The 21,329-nt window shown below is 38.7% G+C and overlaps 1 protein-coding gene across 1 annotated transcript in view; it reads right to left on the bottom strand.

The window, feature by feature from the left end:
* Nucleotides 1-5,937: 5,937 nt before the first annotated feature.
* Nucleotides 5,938-21,329, bottom strand: part of GUCY1A2 (guanylate cyclase 1 soluble subunit alpha 2) — a 311,442-nt gene continuing 296,050 nt past the window's right edge. The window contains exon 8 of the mRNA XM_079787360.1: nucleotides 5,938-19,784. Within this exon, the coding sequence (XP_079643486.1) occupies nucleotides 19,577-19,784 (208 nt within the window). The 3' untranslated portion in view covers nucleotides 5,938-19,576. The remainder of the gene's footprint in view (nucleotides 19,785-21,329) is intronic.

Genomic DNA, 21,329 nt, shown 5'->3' with positions numbered 1-21,329 from the left:
ACAAGCCAACATGACCTCCTTACCTAAAAAAATCCAAAACAAAACAAAACATTGGGTCGAGTATACTCGCTAGTATCCCCATCTAAAGAGACAGAACTTGCTTTTTAATTATCGGGTATTAATGGATAATGGTTGTGTTCTCTTTTAGTTTCCCAAGGCTGCTATAACCTTACTCCAATAGTACCCCACAGGGCAGTGCAGGGTCCTGGGGAGCAGGTAGGGGGAATTATGTCAAGGAAGAGGTAAGAGTAGTCATTCTGAGGAATGAATAAACATGCTCTGGGTAAGTTAGAGCAAGGGGCAGGTGTTCTTGAAAAGTACGATATATAAAAAGAAAAAAAAATCTACTGTCAACAGTACCCTTCAATACAGTTATATTAGGTTTTCTGTTAATCTCCAAATTAAAAACAGTTTTTCAAATTGAATGGATTTGGCTTTAGGACAAATTTTCTTTCTTTTATGAACAAAGGAAAGTTATTATACAAAGTGCTCCGCTGGGGTCGCTGCTCCTGAAAGTTTGTCTGGAGAGGAGATAATTGCACCTGCAGTATCCGTAAGGGCAGGAACCTTTGGTGACGGTGAAGTTCCTAAAGCAGACACTTCAGGATTTGGTGACAGCAAACACGTTATCTGTTCCACTGATGCCTCAGATTTATCTGATGTGACCTCAGCTCGACAAACTCAGTGACATTTTAAATTTCAATCCTCTCTCTAAAGTTTATAGGCAAAATGTCAGATGTATCATCTAGGCTGTGAAGCAGCACTCCGTGTGGTCCAGGTCTCACATGGGTCTGAGCAGGGCAGCTGCTCTAGCTTTGGCTTTTCACATTTCTTTCTATAAGATCTCACACTTATTTTCTAGGGCCAGGCTGGGGAACAGATACCATATTGTTGTCTCATTTCCCAATTTTCATTAGTCTGTGCCCTTGAGTCCACCTACGTCTCTTCCTTCTCTTTCGCATATGAATACATTTCTTATGTAAACCATCTTGATACTGTCGTAATTGACTAGTTATGAATAATTGGAAAGGAGCAAAGGGAAGGCCAGATAATATGGGCATGCCATTTGTGCCAGGGAGCTGCAGCTGAACACTCTCCAGGTCTGTTCCCCGAAGATCCTGGGGGAAAGGGCTGGGCAAAGGAAGAATAGACACATGCCCAGTTAAGGCCTGGATAGCATGTCTGTCATTCACACCTAGGTACAGGCCATTGGCCAGAGTAGGCGTGGCCACTGCAAGCATGGGAAGATTGAGATACTTAAACTCCTAAAAAAAGAAGTTCCCCCTCTTGTGTGTTGGGCTCCTGGCTCTCTTGTCGCAGGGGGCACGCTCCCTTGCGTTCATCCACATAGCCCACAGCCATGTGGACCCCACACAATGGACTGCAACTAGGCTAACGTGGTACCAGGATCAACTCCACCATGGACCAGATGCTCTGGACACTGCCTTTGCTTCTAGCTTTGCTGAATCCCCAGCTGCACCTCTTCCAGGACTGCCTTAAGGGAAATGGGACTTTGCAAACGGAGGCAAATGAAAATCACTCACCTTCCTGTGTGAGTCTTAGAAAATTCCTTTTCTCAAGATATTGTAAGGATCTGAACCCCAGCACTTAGTGGGGAGAGAGATTCCCACACTTCCACCGGTGGACACCTCACTTCCACCAATAAAAACTTCATGCAAATGGCCCTGACCAGTTTGGCTCAGTGGATAGAGCATCGGCCTGCAGACTGAAGGGTCCCGGGTTCGATTCCAGTCAAGGGCATGTACCTTGGTTGTGGGCACATCCCCAGTGGGGGGTGTGCAGGAGGCAGCTGATTGATGTTTCTCTCTCATTGATGTTTCTAGCTCTCTATCCATCTCCCTTCCTCTCTGTAAAAAATCAATAAAATATATTTTTTAAAAATTTCATGCAAATGAAAGCTAAGCTCATTCATCCAGTTTCTTCTTAAGCTTAGCTAGGATACCCTATAACATATCTATAATAATAAAAGCATAATATGCTAATTAGACCAGACAGCCAAACGACCTTCCAGATGTTATTCCAGATGTCCTTCCAGATGAAGCCGCAATGGCGGGGGCCGAGGCAGAGGTGGTTAGGGGCAATCAGGCAGGCAGGCAGAATGGTTAGAGGTGATCAGGCAGGCAGGCGAGTGGTAAGGGGCAATCAGGAAGGCAGACAGAGTGGTTAGGGGTGATCAGGCAGGCAGGCAGGCCAGTGGTTAGGAGCCAGAGGTCCCAGATTGTGAGATGGATGTCCGACTGCTGGTTTAGAGGGGTTCCGGATTGCGAGAGGCCAGGCTGAGGGACCCCCCCCCCGCCATGTACGAATTTCATGCACCAGGCCTCTAGTTTAGTATAAATGAGGAAGAAGACATGTAACCTTCATCCAGCAGAAATGCATTAATATATTAGAGTTAAGAACATGGTGATATGGTGTGTAGAATAATACAATATGCTTAAATTTTGATCAAGATCCAAATACCCATGTGGGAGAGTGGATAGGAGCATGGGCTTAGCAGTATTCTGACCTATGTAATCCCAGTTACTTCCTACTAACCAACTCTAATTAGCTGCACAGAAGACACCTCATAAATAAGTCTTGAAGATTGTAAGTTAAAGACAGCCAACAATGTAAACTTAGCCTTTGGAAGGAGATGTAATTGATACAGTCTTGCATAATCATTTGTTTGTTACAACAACAACAAACTTCATGAGAAATCCTGAGACTGAGGCCCCCTGAAGCACTAATGGTGTTGAAGAGGTTTTCTCAGAATTCACTTAAATTTAGCAGATTCCTTGCCATTCATTTGTAATTTGGCAACAGAACATGTGACCTTTAAGTTGGCGCTTCAAGCATTCTGCATTGAGAAACAAAGGCTGATTAGTCACAGATCCATTATCAAATAACATTTGAAAATGTAAAGCCATCACCTTCTTTGAAGTGAGAGCAACAGATAAGTTGCATGCTAAAATAAGAAAATTGATAAATTCTAAAAGAGCCTCATCTTGTTTTAAAAAGACAATAGGCCTGTATCCCATGTTGGGTTTTAGCAAGAGAGATGAGAGAGTTTTCCTCCAATGGAAATCTCAGCTGAGCAAAGCACAGCTATCAAATGGAGTAGGTGTGTTTCCTGATAGCTTCCTAGCTAATAAATCATATACTGGGATGAGTCTCAGATTGACATAATTTCCAATGTCACACACTTAAACTATCACAACTTCTGCTTACTTCGTTGCACATATGGTTCTGTAATCATAACCTTCAACTAAAAGGCGTAAATTCAGATAAAAATTTGGTGACATGCTTCTATATAACTTTGAATGTTGAAATCTTATGTACATTGCCTCTTCACAATGGAAAATGTCTTAGGCTTGAAGTCCCAAACTGAAAATCCAAAACTGCATAATCTGCTCAGTACTGGGATGATTAAGGATTTCTTGCTTCTCTTGTTCTGGCCACTGCAATTCTATTTAAATTAACGTAGGAACCCCTATTTTGGCACTTCTTACATGCCAGATTTTCTAATCAACAAGATAGCCCCTTTTCACATGTGTGGCACATACATGGGATGGGCTTCGTCTCCTGAGGAGTTTCTGTCACCTTCAATTCTCTTATTGAATCACTAGAGGACCGATGCATGAAGATTCCTGCAAGAATGGGTCTTCCTTCCCCTGGCTGCCAGCAATGCCTTCGCTCCAGCCAGAGTCGCCTTTTTGCTCCGGCCCAGAGCCGCCTTTCCACCTTCGCATGCTGCCCAGAGGCCCAAAGCGGCTGGGGCGGTGCGGAACGCCTGTGTCATCGTCATGGCGACGATGCAAGTGTCCCGCCCCGCCCCTGGCCACCAGGCGCCTGTGTATGCAAATTAACCCACCATCTTTGTTGGGTTAATTTGCATACTCACTCCTGATTGGTTGGTGAGTGTTGCGAAGGTATGGTCAATTTGCATCTTACTCTTTTATTAGTGTAGATGGTAGTGATGACATTTTAAATGGAGTTCCCTCCTGATTGGTAGAGCTCTCTCAGCATGAATCTGGGAACTTTGTAGAGATATTTTATTTGGGGGATTTGTTTTCAGATACTAATCATTAATTTCTTTAGAATGTCTCTGTCCATGAGAATTAGAGAAGCAAGACAACCTCATAGCTAATATCATTAGCATGGTTTCTAAGAGATTCCAGGTCTGTTTTCTATAGGGAGACAACGCTTAAGCCTGGGCTAGTTTAGAATATTTAGTTTAAGCATTTAGAATAAGATAATAAAAAATCTCGAAGTAAAATATAATTATGGCAGAAGTTGTTAGCTCTTCATCAGAACCTTACATTTTCTGGGATACACAATTGGAGAGCATTTCCCATCTTCCCTTGCAGTTAGGTGTAGCTATGTGACCGAGTCTAGAGGTGGGAATGTGAATGAAAGGAATATATTGTTCCTATGCCTGGCCTGTAAAATCCTATTAGGCAGAGCCACGATCAGACTGGGTTCTTAGTAATCTAACATGAAGTAAATTTACACCAACTCGGAACATTTCTGTCCTGATATGTAGTGAAAAATATACATTGATGGCATGAGATCTTGGATTTTTTTGTAAGTGCAGCCTTTTCTGTCCTTACCAATGTGCAGAACATAAAACCTTGCAGGCTAGATGGGGGTCTGTGACGTTGAAAAGAGGAGGGCATATACTAGGTGAGGGAAAAATGGTAAAACTGTTGACCTTGGATAACTTGGAAGGCAGAGTACCTGCCCTCAGAGTCTGCACCTCTAGAGCAAGTAGTTGTGAGAGCCAGAACACTAGTGCATGTTGGCTTCCTCTTGCCGTATTGGCAAGGTGTTAAGAGAAAGAACTGAGTTTAAGACAAACCTGGGTGGTTTGCTCACAAAATTTTGGATAATGCTAATAATGACTTTTGTACTTCACAAAAAGGAGATAAGCCTGAAAAAGTAAAAGAATTCTGAAGCGAGCAACTGAGACCCATGAAGATTTCTCAGTGTAACAGAGACTTGGTTCTACGGCATAGATCAGAGTAAGAGTGCTGCCTTCCCTCCCACAGCTGCCAATAAATCAAGAGACAACCATGAAGAAAAAGCAATAAGGCAAGAATAAGAACCTTACTTAGGAGAGAAACTTGTATGGTTGAGACCAAGTGGTTTTGGGGGAGAGGGCTGAGAAAATAAAGATGGCTTGATTTTGTAAATACTGTATACACTGCTGAAATATAAGGACGTTAGATTAAACTGGTCTTCTCCTCATAGGTATGTGCTGCATCCAAACTAACTGTTGGATGGGGCACTTACAAGCACTCAGTTGGCATTCAACTGACATTTAATAGTGACAGTAAAATGTCCTAGCTGGTTTGGCTCAGTGGATAGAGAATCAGCTTGGGCACTGATGGGTCCCAGGTTTGATTCCAGTCAAGAGCACATGCCCAGGTTGCAGGCTTGATCCCCAGTAGGCAGCATGCAGGAGGCAGCCAATCAATGATTCTCTCTCATCATTGATGTTTCTATCTCTTTCTTCCTTCTTCTCTGAAATCTATAAAATATATTTAAAAAAAATAATGACAGTAAAATGATCCCTATTTTTCCCTATCCTTTCCTGAAAGCAACTGGCCATAGACAGGCGACTCATGCCTTTTCTGTGTGATATATATTCAGAGTGAATAAAACTACAGAAGGATGACCTGTGCAGTTTGATTTTGTAAGATAATTAAGTAGATACTTCATGTTAGAAAAATAATTAAACATTGGCCTTGCTTAATATCTTGTCAAAAGTATCATCATCGACCATAATAATGCATTGAGAATACTCCCCTCATCCTCATTCATTTATTTGTTTCCTATTTTTTCACTTACCATTCAGTCATACCCTTAGTTGTCATTCATAGTGTCAAAAAATATACTAAAAAGAATCTATAGACTCGTTCTTTTTGGAATCATTTATTGGTTTAAATATTTTACGTGACAGTTTGGATTTATACAGTAAATAATTGTATGACTTAAACAGATAGCTTTATAATGAATTATGTAAATATAACACACAACTGTTATTTCTACTTTGTTTTATAAGAAACCCAGGTTTTTACCACTCATTTTCATATATAAATTTACCTTGTTCTGCAGTGTGTAAATACAAAGACATTTTGCATAATGAAACATGCTATTTACATTGTGCATGATTTAGCATAATTATAAATAAACATAATCAAATAAGTAAAAAGTGGTTAACATGAAAAACAAAGAAGTTACAGATGTTTATAATCCTATAAGTGTCTTAAAATTCTAGTGAAATGAGACACATTTTATCATTTCTTTAAACCTGTACTACTGAATAAAGAAAAGTACTTTAAAATATAATATGAAACACTAAATGAAACTTTTTAAAAATTAATGGTACAGGCTTAAGAGATGCATTCATCCTTTTAAAAATGAAAAATAGCTTGACATTTCAAAATATGTTTCATTTAACCATGCCCTACAGATATATTAGTATATTTACCTAGTGTTATTTTGATGACATTGTAATTTAAGTTTGTGATAACTAGATTTTTAAAAGAGATGATTTACAAAGTATAATCTGATAGCAAAATAGCAGATATACAATATTATTTACATCGCAAACCAAACCAAAAATTTAGACCCGTGAAATTACAGCAAATGACTTGGACAAAATATTAAAATAATTCATGTATCTGGTTAAGTAAAACCTACCCCATGCAGAGGAAGTGAAAGATGGCCCAGCACATTATAACTATGTATTTTTAATAAGTGCGTTGGGAACCCTATTTATTATTATATGGTGCTGGAATGTTGGACGGAAATGCATTGGCTGTTCGTCTTATGCATTGAAATGAGCAGGCAAGGTTTATTGTTTTGTTTTTTAATCTAAAATACTGTTTGGGATATTAGACCCTTTGGTTTTGTAAAATGGCTACTCACAGTCGAAGAGTCAGAATTCAGGTAGGTTGACTTTGAAATGAAGAAAGATATGTATTATTTCTGGAATGCACTTAATCGGTACATTTTAAAAGCGTAACGAGACAGTTTTGTCACTTGATTACCAATGTTATAATGTAGTTAGTTACAGGCAGCTGTTATAAAACGTTAGAGCTTTTCCAAGGCAAAACTCTCAGAAAGATTTTTTTTTAAATAATGGTATAATCTGTCTAGCCAACTCTTAAAAAAATCAGAAGTCTTTCTCTCCAGGAACCACTTTTTTCTATTTGAACCTAACCTGACTTCCCTAGTAGGCTTAACCAACCATAGTGATGTGATTCAATTTCCACACAGAGTAATTTCTGCTTATCTCCAGATTCTTAAAGGTGACAATAATTAGTAGCTTGTGAATTTTGCCAATCTGGGCTTTACATATCAATTCAGCAGGCGGCAGCAAAATGGAGGGGGGGAAATGGGACTTTGGATCAGAGTTATTCAAACTCATCTTAAGTTCTGCTTTTCTCAGCCACATTTCTTCTATTTTTACATTCATTATTAAAATGTTTCCCTCAAGAAATAAAAATGGTAACGTTATTGAATGCCATATTTCATAATTTGAATAAGTATATAGATTGTCTATCATTTCAAGACAAAAGCTTTCTTAATGAAAATCACAGGAGGAAAGCAATTGGCATTTTCATAATAGTCAATTTATATGGTAGCTGACTGTTTTTGTTTTTTCACAATTTAAAATTATCATTGTTAAATACATAAAAATCGATTAACACAGAAATCCTTCCCTTTTGAAGGTTAAACATTTTCTGAAGTTTTCACATCCCTATCTTTGTCTGACTACCTGACGTGTTAGAGCAGAGGAACCCTGAGGTGTGTAACAAAGAAGTCCAAAGGAGAATAAGAGCCAAATTCACAGGGACTGGACTTAGTGAAGCATATCTTAGAGAGAAAAAGGCTGTATTATTTCTGTATGATTTTCTGTTACTGAACACAAACTTATGTCATGGAGACACGTTAAGTAGTTTGAATGTAATGTTAGTACACTAATATAAAAGCATGAATAAGATCAATCTAGTTTTTAGTTTTGGAGATTAAAGATTCTTTGAATCTTGTTCAAGACTTGTTCAAATTATTGTAATGTTTTTAGAGGGTACGTAAAAATGGAAGGACATACTCTCTGTCTTCCTCATTTTTATTATTTTAATAAAATATTTTATTTTTTTCCTCATGAATCAAACTCTGCTAGAAATTATTGAATTTTCTTTTTGAATTGAGATTTATAAATGATTGACCCCTGGATGCATCATAAAATGATCTAACTCATGTCTTTTTGTATTTAAGAACTTGAGAATTTGTTAATTCTGGCAAGTAAGCCAAAATTATGGTTATAAGTAGCTATATGTTAAAATCTCAAAGGCATGGGGTTAGAGGAGGGAGGAAGGGAAGAAAAAACACAAAATAAAAAAAGAGAGAGAGAGAGGCTGAGGACCTAATTAGTTTGCTGCACATAGTATCTATACATATAGCTCACTCATTTCACATTCAGCGGCTGTCTTATTCGGAAATAATATTCAATTCTGTTAATATTCAAGTTATGGCCACATTTGATATTTGGATTCTTGCATGGGTTCTCATTGTTATAAAGGCTATACTAATGTCTAATTAGATCATATAGCCAATATGGATTGAAGACAAATTTTCCCAACAGAAAATAAATTCTATACTTGTGGGCATATGTAATGCAAGGAGTTATTTTTGTCTCTTAAAACTTTCATTTTGATTAGCATATTTCTTGTTTCTTATTTGTTTCATCACAGTTTGACATGCTGAATTTTATGATGTTCTGTTAACTATGAATACTGTGTTTAAATATCTATGGAGTTGACCCTTGAGCAATGTGGGAGGTTAGGGCTACTGGACTGCCATGCAGCTGAACATTCACATTTAACTTTGATTCCCCAAAACTCAGTGGTCCCTGGGCATTTGAGAAGGACTGGTTCTAGGACTCCAGCAGATACCAAAATCCATGGGTTCTCAAGTCTCTTATATAAAACTAGAGGCCTGGTGCATGACATTTGTGCACTGGGGGGTGTCCCTCAGCCCAGCCTGAGCCCTATCACAGTCTAGGACCCCTCGGCGGACATCCCCCAAGGGGACCTTAGTGCTGCCATGGAGGCAGGAGAGGCTCCTGCCACCCCGCTGTGCTCGCCAGCTATGAGCCTGGCTTCTGGCTGAGTGGTGCTCCCCCTGTAAGAGCACACTGACTACCAGGGGGCAGCTCCTGCATTGAGCATCTTCTCCCTGGTGGTCAGTGCGCATCATAGCAACCAGTTGTTCCACTGTTCGGTCTATTTGCATATTAGGCTTTTATTATAGAGGATGGCCTAGAACATTGCACACAATTGGCTCTCTGATCCTCAGATTCCCAACTGCAGACTGAAAATACTGTTTTCGACCTGCAGTTGGTTAAACCCACACATGCACAATCTGGAGATTAAATGACTAACTATTGAAGAAAATCTATGTATAATTGGATCTGCACAGATCAAACTTGTATTGTTCAAGGGTCAACTATAATCAATTGACCTTGCCATCTATTTTCAGCTTTGTTCTAGGTCAGCAGGTTTGGCTATAGGCAAAGTTTGATTTTTCTGTCTTTTTTTCATCTTCCCTTTGGTGGCTCTTTTTTGCAGTCCAGTTGAACTCAGCTACAGTACTTCACATATGCTCACAAAATGGAATACCTCCTACAGTCAGGTGCTCATTTGCATGTTAGCAGGAGAATTCTTTTAGACAGGAAAAATGAAGTGTTTTTAAGGATCAAAAGAAAGAGCAATGGGTAACTATTATTCCAGGTCATTGAGTTACATAATAAATGAAAAGAACTGATTTGACAAGTGCCTGGTGACACACTTGAAACAAATGTAAAAGATAGGAATAATAATTTTAGCTGCCATCCACTAATAATTATCTTTGCACAACAAAAGCAAAAATTAAAGAATTTTTTTAAAAAACTACCTGAATTACTGTAGATAATTATAGAGTCATCTGGTTTACCTTGATCTTCTTGGTTAAAGTGAGATCTACATAAGAATTAATCTCTCTTTCTTGATAACAAATTATAGTCAAATAATACAAAAGCAATTTATTTGAGACTCCAAGCCGAGGTTAGGTTTTGATTTCAACAAGGTAATTTATAGGGCCTGGGGTTCACGTTATTAAAAAACTATCTGCTTGCTCCAATATTTTGCTTCTATGATGCTTTGAACTGAAAAAAAAAAGCTATAAAAAAAGAGGGAAGCCTTTTAAGTGACTATACACAAATATATTGATACAGATCACCCCAGTCTCAAAAGAACGCTATACTCTCTTGCTAGCCATGAAAGTTAGTGATATTGATCATAAAGGCATGCTTTTGGGGAAGCAATAATGGAATTGAGGTTTCATTGCGTTGGGAATGCATTGTTTCTTGTTAGAGGTGATATAAACATACATGTGTTGTTCAAATGACTTGAACTTAAAAGAGTTTTGAATTAGATTTTATTTTGAGAAGTTTGAGATGCTTTGCTCTATATCCTAATGTGAACAAGTCTAAATATAGTATTTAATGGCTATCCTTAACCCTTACATTATTAAAAACAGTTTGTACCCAGCCAGTGTGGCTCAGTGGTTGAGCATCGACCTATGAACCAGGAGGTCACAGTTCTAGTCCCAGTCAGGGCACATGCTCAGGTGCAGGTTCGATCCCCAATGTGGGGCGTGCAGGAGGCAGCCTATCAATGGTTCTCTCTCATCACTGTTGTTTCGATCTCTCTCTCCATTTCTCCTCCTTTCTCTGAAATCAATAAAAACATATTAAAAAATAAAATAAAAGTTTATTATTTTAGGTAGAAGAATGTTAACAAATTTGCAAACCATGGCTCAATGCCACAATTCTTAAGTTTGTCTTATTTATGACATCATCTACACCTTTATTTTCCAAAAGCAAAGAACATGGAGGAAAAATAATTTAATTGTAATTTATAATTATATGTTATCTTTAGGGAATAAAACCTTAAGGGATACATCAACAAAATTATTTTCCTTTTTCAGTGTTGAACAATTTGATATAGTCAGAAAACTTTCAAGTCTCTAGCATTCCAACTTTTGGATATAAGCAAGTCTACTCTTCTAAAACAGCAAATCTTTATCCTACATTATTTTTTCTAACTGGTAATTGTTCATGTTTATTTCATCCTTTTAACATGTATGTTCTAATAAAACTCTGCTTGAATTAACCAATTGCTTGTACATGAAACATCTTTGACAATAAGAGGTTACCTAAGCACTTTAATACTGGAAGACAGAGTCAGCTTCATCTCTCCCACAGCACGCCATCAAATGCCAGGGGCGCCTCTCTCCCCGGCTCCCACCCTCGGGAGCACCCTGAATGCCATGGATAGGCTGTCGGGTCATAAAGGTTCCCACCTACTCTGAAGCTGAGCTCTTGTTTTGCTAGCAGCTAAAACCCCATTTGAGAACATTGTGAAGAATGGCATGGAATGTAGTCTAGCCCAAGGAAGGATTTTATAGATTTTAGGACACAGAACAAATATTTCTCATTCTTTCTGATTACATTTTCAAACTAGGGAAAGCTATTTTTTTATAATTTCAGGATTTTAAAAAGGATGTATAAAAGCAAATTGTCTTTTCCTCGCTGAATGTTAGCTCAGCCAGGCATGCTATAGAGTGAGGGGGGAGGGGAGAGGAGAGTTTTGTTTTCCTATCAGTTGCACACCGATAGTCTGTTCCTTTGTGCTAATTTTAACAGCTTTCCCATGACATACGGCAGAGCTGGTATCTGGCTTTCTCTGTCCCTTCGGCCCAGATGCTCTGACACTTTCATTTACCTTCATCAGGGCAACGTGGTAGTGCTATCTGCCACCTTCAGAGAGTTTCTATTCATAGCTCTTCGAGTCCAGAGTCCCAGTTCCACTGACACGTGCAGCTGCTGCGAGGCTAACACGACCCTAAGGACACTGAGAACGGCCTGTGCAGTTTTCTCTTTGCTTTTTAAAACGAGAATGACCACCAAGTCCAACAAATCATCTGGCTCTCATTAAGCCACACGTGTCTATTATGGAAACCGCCTCTCCTTTGAGATTATCTACACCTTCATGCAATTAAATCTCTTTGCTCAATCTCTTCTAGAGCCCCTCCCCATCCCAGCCCTTCCATCTGTCCCTGTCCGGAGTCTGATGTATAACTAGCTGCCAGACAACATAAAAGGAGAAATTCTCTTTAAAAAGTAAGGTGGTGTGAGAAGCCATTGTGTACACTTCTGATTTTTATCCCAATTAATACATTATTGCCCAACTTATATTTAATTACATGTAGTAGACTGCAGCAAAAATATATTTAGTAGAATCCCTTCTTTATCTCCAAATAGTGAAAAGGCCACAGAAGAAGACTGAATAGAAACTGATTACTTTTTTAAAAAATGTATCAAAAGAATCAGAAACAAGTTATTACTTAGGCTTGCCATTTCTTTTTTTCTTTTTTTTTTTCTTATGTCTTCTGCTTTCAGATAATAAGCAACAGTGCTTAAGTCTAATATTAAGAATGATCTTAGTTACTGGATGAATTAACTGAGAGGATAAATTCAATGTACCTTAATAGTTTCAAATGAACAATTTGTCATTATTTATAATAATCAAAAGCATGCTTTTAAGGGTTAAGCATTGAATGATATACAAAAATACAACTTTCAAAACTGTCTCAGTGAGTCAACAGCCCTGATTGATTTTATAGGGTAATTTTCTACACTGTAGACAAAAGGATGCTAACTTAAGTTTTGGTATGGGTATTAGGAATTTAAAATACTAGCAAACCCACCCACCATTCCAATTGTGCTCATATTCGTGATTAGAAGAGAGCTTACTCAGTGAGGCAATAATAGGAGCTATAGTCGTAGAGGCTTAAGAATGGATTTAAACTTAAATTATTTGCTAAATAATAATCTGTTGCTTAGAATATCCCTGGTGTAACAAGTTTACCAGTGGCTTTTAGCTATAATCCCCATACATTATTCTAAATAAAGGAAAGGTAATTTAACTATAAAAGGACTGAAAGCTTTCGTACCATCATCAAAATAGCTGAGAGGAGCAGGTTATTTTCAATATAACTACATAATCATCTTAAGATGTTTAGTAATTATACTACAAATGACTTTCAACCATATTCTGAAGCCAAAATACTGTTATACTTACTGAACACTTGCCATCGTAGAAAACAGTGGTAATAACCTCTTTTTATCTTTTATCTTTCATCTTCTAAGACCCTATCAAACTTACATTTGGATTAATTAACTTGTCCCAAGACCCATCTATATTTTTGCAAAGCCTACATTCTCAATCAACTCAACCAACTTTTGTTCTACTTTTACTCATGTATCCATTCTTAACTGCTCCTTACCATTATGTACTACAAAGACTGAAAACCTGGGCAACATTACATATGTACACATCTCTTGAGAGAAATATTATTATAGGTATTTTAAAAATTATACAACAGAAATAACCTGACAGGAGTCTATTAATTACTTTATGGCCTGTGTACACTGAATGTCTTCTGAGATAGACTGAGCACGGCATTTCTCAGATACTTTTTACCTGTGTCATCACCTGTTGTCCATCTTGCTGTAGTAGAATATGGCGAATATCTTTTAAAAGTTCACACCAGCTATGTTATTGCTTATATAAAACATGTCTCTATTTCCCTAAATGTTCTATGAAGTGCACAAAATTGCACATTTCCTATGGCATCAACACCATGGCTTAAGTTATTGCTTGAAAGGTTGTTATAAGGTATTGCTAGGGAATATTTTTAGATGAATGTACAGTTCAGTGTGAAAAGTACAGAGTGAGATTAAGTATTATGTTGACTTTTCTTAACATAAACATCAAAGCATTCAAAAACAAGGCTGCTACTTCGACATTTGTTTCTCTGTCCAAAAGTTCATGCTAGATATAAATATTGGTGGTGAGGATCAGCAAATGTTGTGATATACTGCACAGTTCAGGCAGTAATTAAGAAAATGGTGCCATATCTAGTATGCCTAATAGCCCTATAGTGAGCAATATTCATCCCTCATGCTTATCAGTGTTGATTTCTGTCTCTAATAAGTTCGAAGACTCGTACTTAAGAAGCAGAGAATAAATTTGAAACCACAGCTAAAATTAAAACTTGTGAAACAAACAATGCTATGAAGCTCCGAGTATATAGCTTTCAAAATAATATATTGCTGTGTCAGTCAATCTGTAGTTATTCCTAGTGATTGGGGTTATTTGAGTATTCTTCAATGATCTCCAAATCTGGCTACATATTACCATTCCCTAGAGTGGTTTTCTTTCTACAGATTCCTAAAACCTACTGAATCCAAATCTCTGAAGGCAAAGCCCAGTACTTTGTATTCCTAAACACTTCCTAGGTAATTCTTTTGAAGACAGCCAGATACTGTCAAGTTCATGAGTTGGGCCATTAAACAGCATTGTTTTTAATAAGGAAGGGTGGCAACAAGACACCTGAATGAAACTGTGTGTTCCGGCCACAACATATTAGGAATAAAAACACAAATTTTACTTCTCTACCTCCAAAAATGTTACTCCTTTTAATCTTGAAATAGCTACACTACACACACACACACACACACACACACACACACACACACGGTGGGGCAAAAGTAGGTTTACAGTGTTGGGTACACAAAACACAGAATTTATTTTTGCATTATTATTTATTATTTATTAATCGTTGTATTATTTCTCATATGAACAACAGTAACCTACTTTTGCCCCACCCTGTATACAAATGACTTCTTTCAATGAAAGGAAGAAGGAAGGAGAGACTAGATGGAGGAAACAGAAAAGTGGTAGCACAATAATCCTCAGGTTTCAATTGTTTGGATCAAGTGTGAGGAAGGAATTTTGCACACTATCTCAACGTGTTCTGACAAAATTTATGATAATTTGTATGTAATATCAGTGTCTGTTCTTCAGTCACCACCATGAGGATCCTGAAATTGAGTCCGCAGCTGGGGTTCATTTACACTTTTAATAATAAAATCCATTCAATCATTTCGGCACAATGTCTGTGTGTGCTAAATCAGCTAACTGTGGATTGAGTATATTTGTGTCAGAGCTATCCATAAAGAATCATCATTCAGAATGGAATATGCTACCCTTTAACAATTCAGGCTCTCATGCATCATGTTTTTCAGGCTGTGTCTAATAAGATATATTTGTAAAAGCCTCTGAAATGATTCTTTTTGTATTGACGATCTGCACTCTCATAACAGAAATGCCCAGTTTAAGATGGGACTTTGCTGTGGGTCTTGAGCATCAGGTATTGCTGGCTGAGAGGCACCTGGTGCCCCCCAAAGCTGTGCATGTATCATTCATTCCGAATGGACATTCAGTGGCTGCAGTGAGTGCTCAGCAGGTTGTAGTGAGGAGAAAAAGCAGGGGGAGAAGCTCAGCTGTCAGCATGCCCCAGACCCCTGCGGGTGGTTAGTTCCCTTCAGAAGTGCCCGGTTGCCTGGGCCTGACGAGGTGTGAATCTTCCTCTGGGCCTGAAATAGGCCTCAGCAACTCCTTCTGTGGCCGCGTTAGGCTCAGAGGTACAGAGAAGTGTTTGATGGGGCCAGGCGTGAGGGGTGGGGCTGGTTTTCAGTGCTGCGTGGAGTAAAAGAGGGTCTGGGCATGGACTGTGTAGTGCTCAACATGCGTGAGAAGATAGAAACCTACATGTCGGAGTTTTACTCTCTGCCCAGTGCCCTCAGCGCGTCAGGAACCCAAGGAGCCTTCATGAAATATATTTAATGATGGCAATAATCTCGTGCCCCTCTCTTGATACCTCACAAACTCAAGTACCCTATTTCAATTGGTAGCAATATGATTCCGTACAAAACACAGAGCCTGGTGGTTTTCCAAATTCTCTGTGGCTTTGCCTTTTGTATGCATCAGATTAATTTTGTTTTACTGCTGGAACTCTTGGGAGGAATTTGCAAAATGAAACGCCTTCTGCACTTGTACACGAGTGCTACTGTTTAGGCTGTTGTTCGGTTTTGGTCTGTTTTTCTTGGAGAGGCACGCACTTTTGCATTTTCATAATAAAACACTGTGTTCTTGACACCATTGTCACAGGAACAAGTGGGAGACCACGAGAGTCACATTTGAAGTGCCGACTCCATGAACCTGCTCTCCAGTCTCAGCCATGGGCAGGTCACATCTCACTGGGCAGCATCTAGTCAGGTGCTCAAAGGAAACCTCATCTAATTTAACATATAAGAGAACTGATGAATATCAAGGCAGATTTTAACAGTTGGGTCCTTCTTCACACCACACGACACTGCATTTCTCCAGGCTTTGAGTATTATTCTTTAATTATGGCTGATATTACCTTTTGAGGGTCACAAAGCACATACTGCTCAGTGTGTTTGGGGTACCTATGGAGGTTTCTCACTTTGTTAGATAACAGATTTATTTGCAAACAATGACATCCTCTCCATCAAAGTGATACTCTTGCTGATGAAAGCTTTGGCACTGATGGCTAGTCATAAAGTGACTTCTTCCAATTTATTACTTGAAAGAACACTAAAACAGGTGCCACATTATATTTAAAGTAACCCCTTTTAAAGTGGGTTAAAGCTATTTACCCAATTTAATACCACTTGATTTCTGTGGGACATCCATGTAAATTACTTTTAGTCTGCCTTGCTAAAATGCATGATGTGTGTGGTAACTTGTGAGAAAACTGTATAGATATAAGCAGATGAAATACCAACTACCACCCATTGTTACAGCCACAATTCCTAACAGAATGCAAGTGGAGTGTATTATCTAGAACAATGTATGATGCTTTTCTACAGCTTTTAAATTCTATGACCACAGCTAGCATGAACAGCCATTTTAAACAGCCCTTGCACACACATAGCAACAGTGTACAGTAACTATAATGACCAATTGTACTAAATTGGCAAAATGGTAACAGATTAGACCATTGCTTGGGACGATAGCTTGAAAGATATATATATATAGATTATATTGTATGAAAACTGTAGCTTACATTGTGTCTGTGATAGTTAATAGATTTTTGGCATATTCTTCATTGTGACATTTGTGACAATGTAAACAGCAACTTCTCTAAGTAAAATCATATACACTAAGAAAGAGTTTGTTATTCTTCTGACAAACTAAATGCATCTACAATTTTGGTTTGGGGCCCTAGTTCCATTACCAGATAATAGAGTGGATTTCCAGCGATGCTTTTAAAATATGCTTCCCATAGGTGATCATAGTTTAGAGAGAATAGCCATATGTTTAGAAGAGCTGCTTAGACAAACCTTTCCAAGAAGCAGGGAAATAGACTGGATTCTTCATGGAAGTCCCTTTCAGGCTAATGGTAACAGAATGCATTGCTTACTGCCAAAACATGCATTGATTTGCCATATCATGATAAGCTCTAAGTTACTGTGCAGAATAAGCATACATGATTCCGTGAGCTGGGTTCCCTCCGCATGCCCCTGTGCTGTGAGCAGCCCACCAACATACATAGCTAAGGGGTCCTCTTCTCAGCACGAGGACCAGGGTGCTCCCATTCCCCAGCAAGGACTGAGGTGCCCCTGCCTGTTCTGTGCACTGACTGGACAGCTGGCCCCGTCCCCCGTGAAGGAAGTGCGTTCATCTCCCAGTGCCCTGAAGAATTCTTTTGTGAGTGATTCCTCCCAGGAGAGCACCCTGTCCTCAGCCTACACAGCCTCCCATAAACACCTGGGCCTTCTCGCCCCAAGTGGTGGAGAACAGAGGCCTGGACTCAGGGAAGAGAAGGCCAGGCCAGGATTCAGAGAGCGCTGGTCCAGGTCCCGTCCCACAGGAAGAGTGATACACGCGTGACCTCATAAGCCCCAGGGCGAGGACAGAGCTCAACAAGTATGCAAGTGATCACCTTATAACAAATACTTTGCATATTTCTAAATGCTTTCTAGCGACCCACTTAGAGAGCTTAAAAACACTAAAGCAGCCTCATAGACTACATTGGACACTAGTTAATATGCTTCTTTGCTGAGTTATGCCGTAAGCAAATCATAATGCAGCCCAAGTCACCGACCAGAAGAAGAAACATATTGTATTCAGTAGACACAATGAGTGTATGTACTGTAGTAAGAAAATGGACACCCTAAGGTTTTAAAGGAAAAAATACTGACAGCTCATTAACCTCCATAGAAACTTAGGTTTTATATTTGATCCAAAATAGAAAATCTCTGGACACACCGTGCTCCTAATTTCTGGTGAGTCTGTAATAATATTTTCATGCAATGCTAATTATTGGGAACTGGTCTTCATTTTAGCAGGTCCTGTGATGGAAGCCTATTGGTAACTATGGTGATTACTAAGTGAAGGTTAGACCTGCTTCACTGTTTTGAAGGTGATTCACTGAATTTAGAAGCCAACTCAATCCAACTGAAGATGAACATATTTTTTTAATCTTAAAGCCATTAAATACAGGCATTTTCCCTTGATTTTATTATACATGAAGAAACAAAGTTGTTGGCAAAAGTGTTCTCACTAATGGCAGTATCTAGGAATTCACTCCTGAGAGTGGCCTTAGGAGTCATCCATCATGAAGGGGGAGAGGGAGTATGAGCATGTCACTTAGTAGGCTGCTGTTTTTAGAGCGCAGTTCAGTACCTTATCATAACTACCTGTACCTGTGAATGCTAAGTTGAAAAGCGTTCAATGAAGAGAGCATTTTATTTGGACTGATACTTGTTAGAAGATGGCAAAGAGGATCTTTCTTTAATCTTAGCTACTATTAGGAGATTCCATTTGCTCTGGGTTCCATGTTACATTAATTAAACCTACAGGATATATTTACTAAGCAGATGTACAACTCTTTCTCAGCATCTGGAACCCTTGGTTATATGTGTTCTCAGTCTAAGCACTAACGACTCTAGGTAAGTAAAACTATATTCAATGAATAGGTTAGCGTTACATTACATACCAACTATGCAGTAACAGATTTAGAACATCTAATAATGTTGTGTGAAAGGTAATTATCTAGAAGAGATATGTATAAAAATAGGTAATATCCCTAAAATATTTTGCTGAGTTACAGTTCTTCCTGCTGGGAAGCTTACCACGCTGCCATGATATGTGTATGAAATGTCCATTCAGAAAAAACAAAATTAGAAAATATCCTTCACATACCATCTCACTAAATGTAGGAATATATACTAAAACTGGCTGTCAAAAGTGATACAAATATATAGGGAAAGATATCTGTATGTGTGACAAACAAGCAAACATGAACTCTATTTATCGGTTAGTTTGGAAAGGGGGCCCATACTTGTAATTAAAATATATGTGTGACCAAAAACACTCCCATGGATGGACACGCCTTGTTTCCCCCCACCCTCCAGTTTTTTGAAATGGACAGTCATCACCCGCCGTTTTCGAGGATTATTGCCTGACATCACAGAGATTCCGCTGTGTGTTCCCAACGAAGCAGTGAAAGAGAACCCCTCTCCACCCGCCCGCTGTGCCCCGTGTTCCGGGCTTGTGCTTTTGGAGGAGTCTTTGATCTGTCGCACATCTCAGAGGCTTGTCTCCCGGAGGAACATGGTGCCAATGTTGTAGGAAACCTTTTTGATTCTCGATGAGGAGAGAGAAGGCTTTGGCTGCTTGGGACCAGTCCTTACCTCCAGGAAATAGCAGATCCCAGGAATTTCCTTTGGAAAGTTGTCGGGGAGATCTTCACGGGACCGAGGAATGAATGTGAAACTTTCTTCCCGTTTTAATAATCTAAGGAGAAAATATAGATAATGTGAATCTGATAAGCAGGGGAAATGTACATGCATGGGCAGACATGTGAAAGACTCAGGAATCCAATCAATAACTGTTCTCCTGCTAATGCCCCTATTCTTTGTATGGATGTGGCCTTCACGGGATTCCTAACACTAGGAAATGCTATGTCTCAGGAAAGATCCCTTCAAGTTATCGTAATAATAATAAACACAAAGCTGGTCCTGGTACTACTTGAAAATATCTGTTCAAATTTGATTTTTCTCCCCTAAACAAACTGAGGAAACTGCATAATACATGTTTTTATTCAAACACAAAGGATTTACACTCTCTGTTTTTAAAATCTGGGCAGATTCTACAGCACTCCTTTTATGTTTTATAGACACTTGCTAAGCTTTAAATGGGTGTCCTGTGTCCTGACATGTAAACCAAACGTTTAACTTTGTAGAACAATATTCATGATTCCAAGTATCTCTGATATATGCTGATTCCTGGCAATACACATTTCTAACCTCACTAGCATATCTGTCCAACAGCTGACTTCTTTCCTTCCAGTCACACTTAGAGACTCTTTGCTAGAACACTGACACTGGTTTTACTCTTTCCAGTTCCATGAAAGGTTCAGTTTGATACTCATGCCTAAAGATGTGGCCCGGCACTTCAATTGAATTCAACAACTCTTATGGGCTGCTTCTTATTGCCCAAGAAAAAATCTTCTAGACACTTCAGAATATAATGATAAGTAGAACACAGCCAAAGAAGCTCAAAGCTTTATCAACAGAGATAGAAACAGGGAATAAAAGCAGAAAATAATTACTGAATAAACACACAAAACCATACTAATATAAAAGTCATGTAAAGGAGAATGGGCTAGATGCCCTAAGAAAAGTAGATTTTAAAGGTACTGAAGTCTAGAAGAGAAAAAACATTTGTAGCGGAAGCCACAAAGTCTTCCTAGGAGAGACAGCACTTAAAGATGCAAAGACTTCTAACAAGTGCATGTGGAGTACAACAGATCGAAGGTTTAGAAGCAAGAAAATCATGATCAGGATCAACACATTTCCAACCATTTGATACCATCACAGAATAAGGTCAGAATGAGAGCTAAAGCCGAAGCAGTAAGTTAAGACAACGCTTTGAAATCCTAAACTAAAAGTTTAGACTTTATTTGGAAGGCATAGTGGAGCCAAGCCCATTACCTTTTTCCTAAAACAACGCATCCTCCTAGGACAGGTTAATGTTAACAAGTTATACAATGGAAGAGGGGGGTTGAGGAAAGGAACCAGTGTGACAGAGAGAAGGCAAAGTCAAAAGAGGCAATAAGAGGAAGGAGAACAAAGGATGTGTGAAAATGTAAGTTCATTGCACAAGCAATGATAATCATTTATTCACTAAAAAAAAGAACAAATAATCATTCATTCTCAAACTTTCTTAATGGACAAAACATATTCTCTGAAAATAACAGTTGGTGGTACTGAGAATTCTTATAATATGAACAATCTATATTTACTTTTATGAACCACAGTTATAGTATTTTGCTTTGTA

Source organism: Cnephaeus nilssonii (genome assembly GCF_951640355.1).
Source record: "Cnephaeus nilssonii genome assembly, chromosome: 13".
Classification (NCBI taxonomy): Eukaryota; Metazoa; Chordata; class Mammalia; order Chiroptera; family Vespertilionidae; genus Cnephaeus; species Cnephaeus nilssonii.
This window is presented reverse-complemented; position numbering and strand designations above follow the sequence as displayed.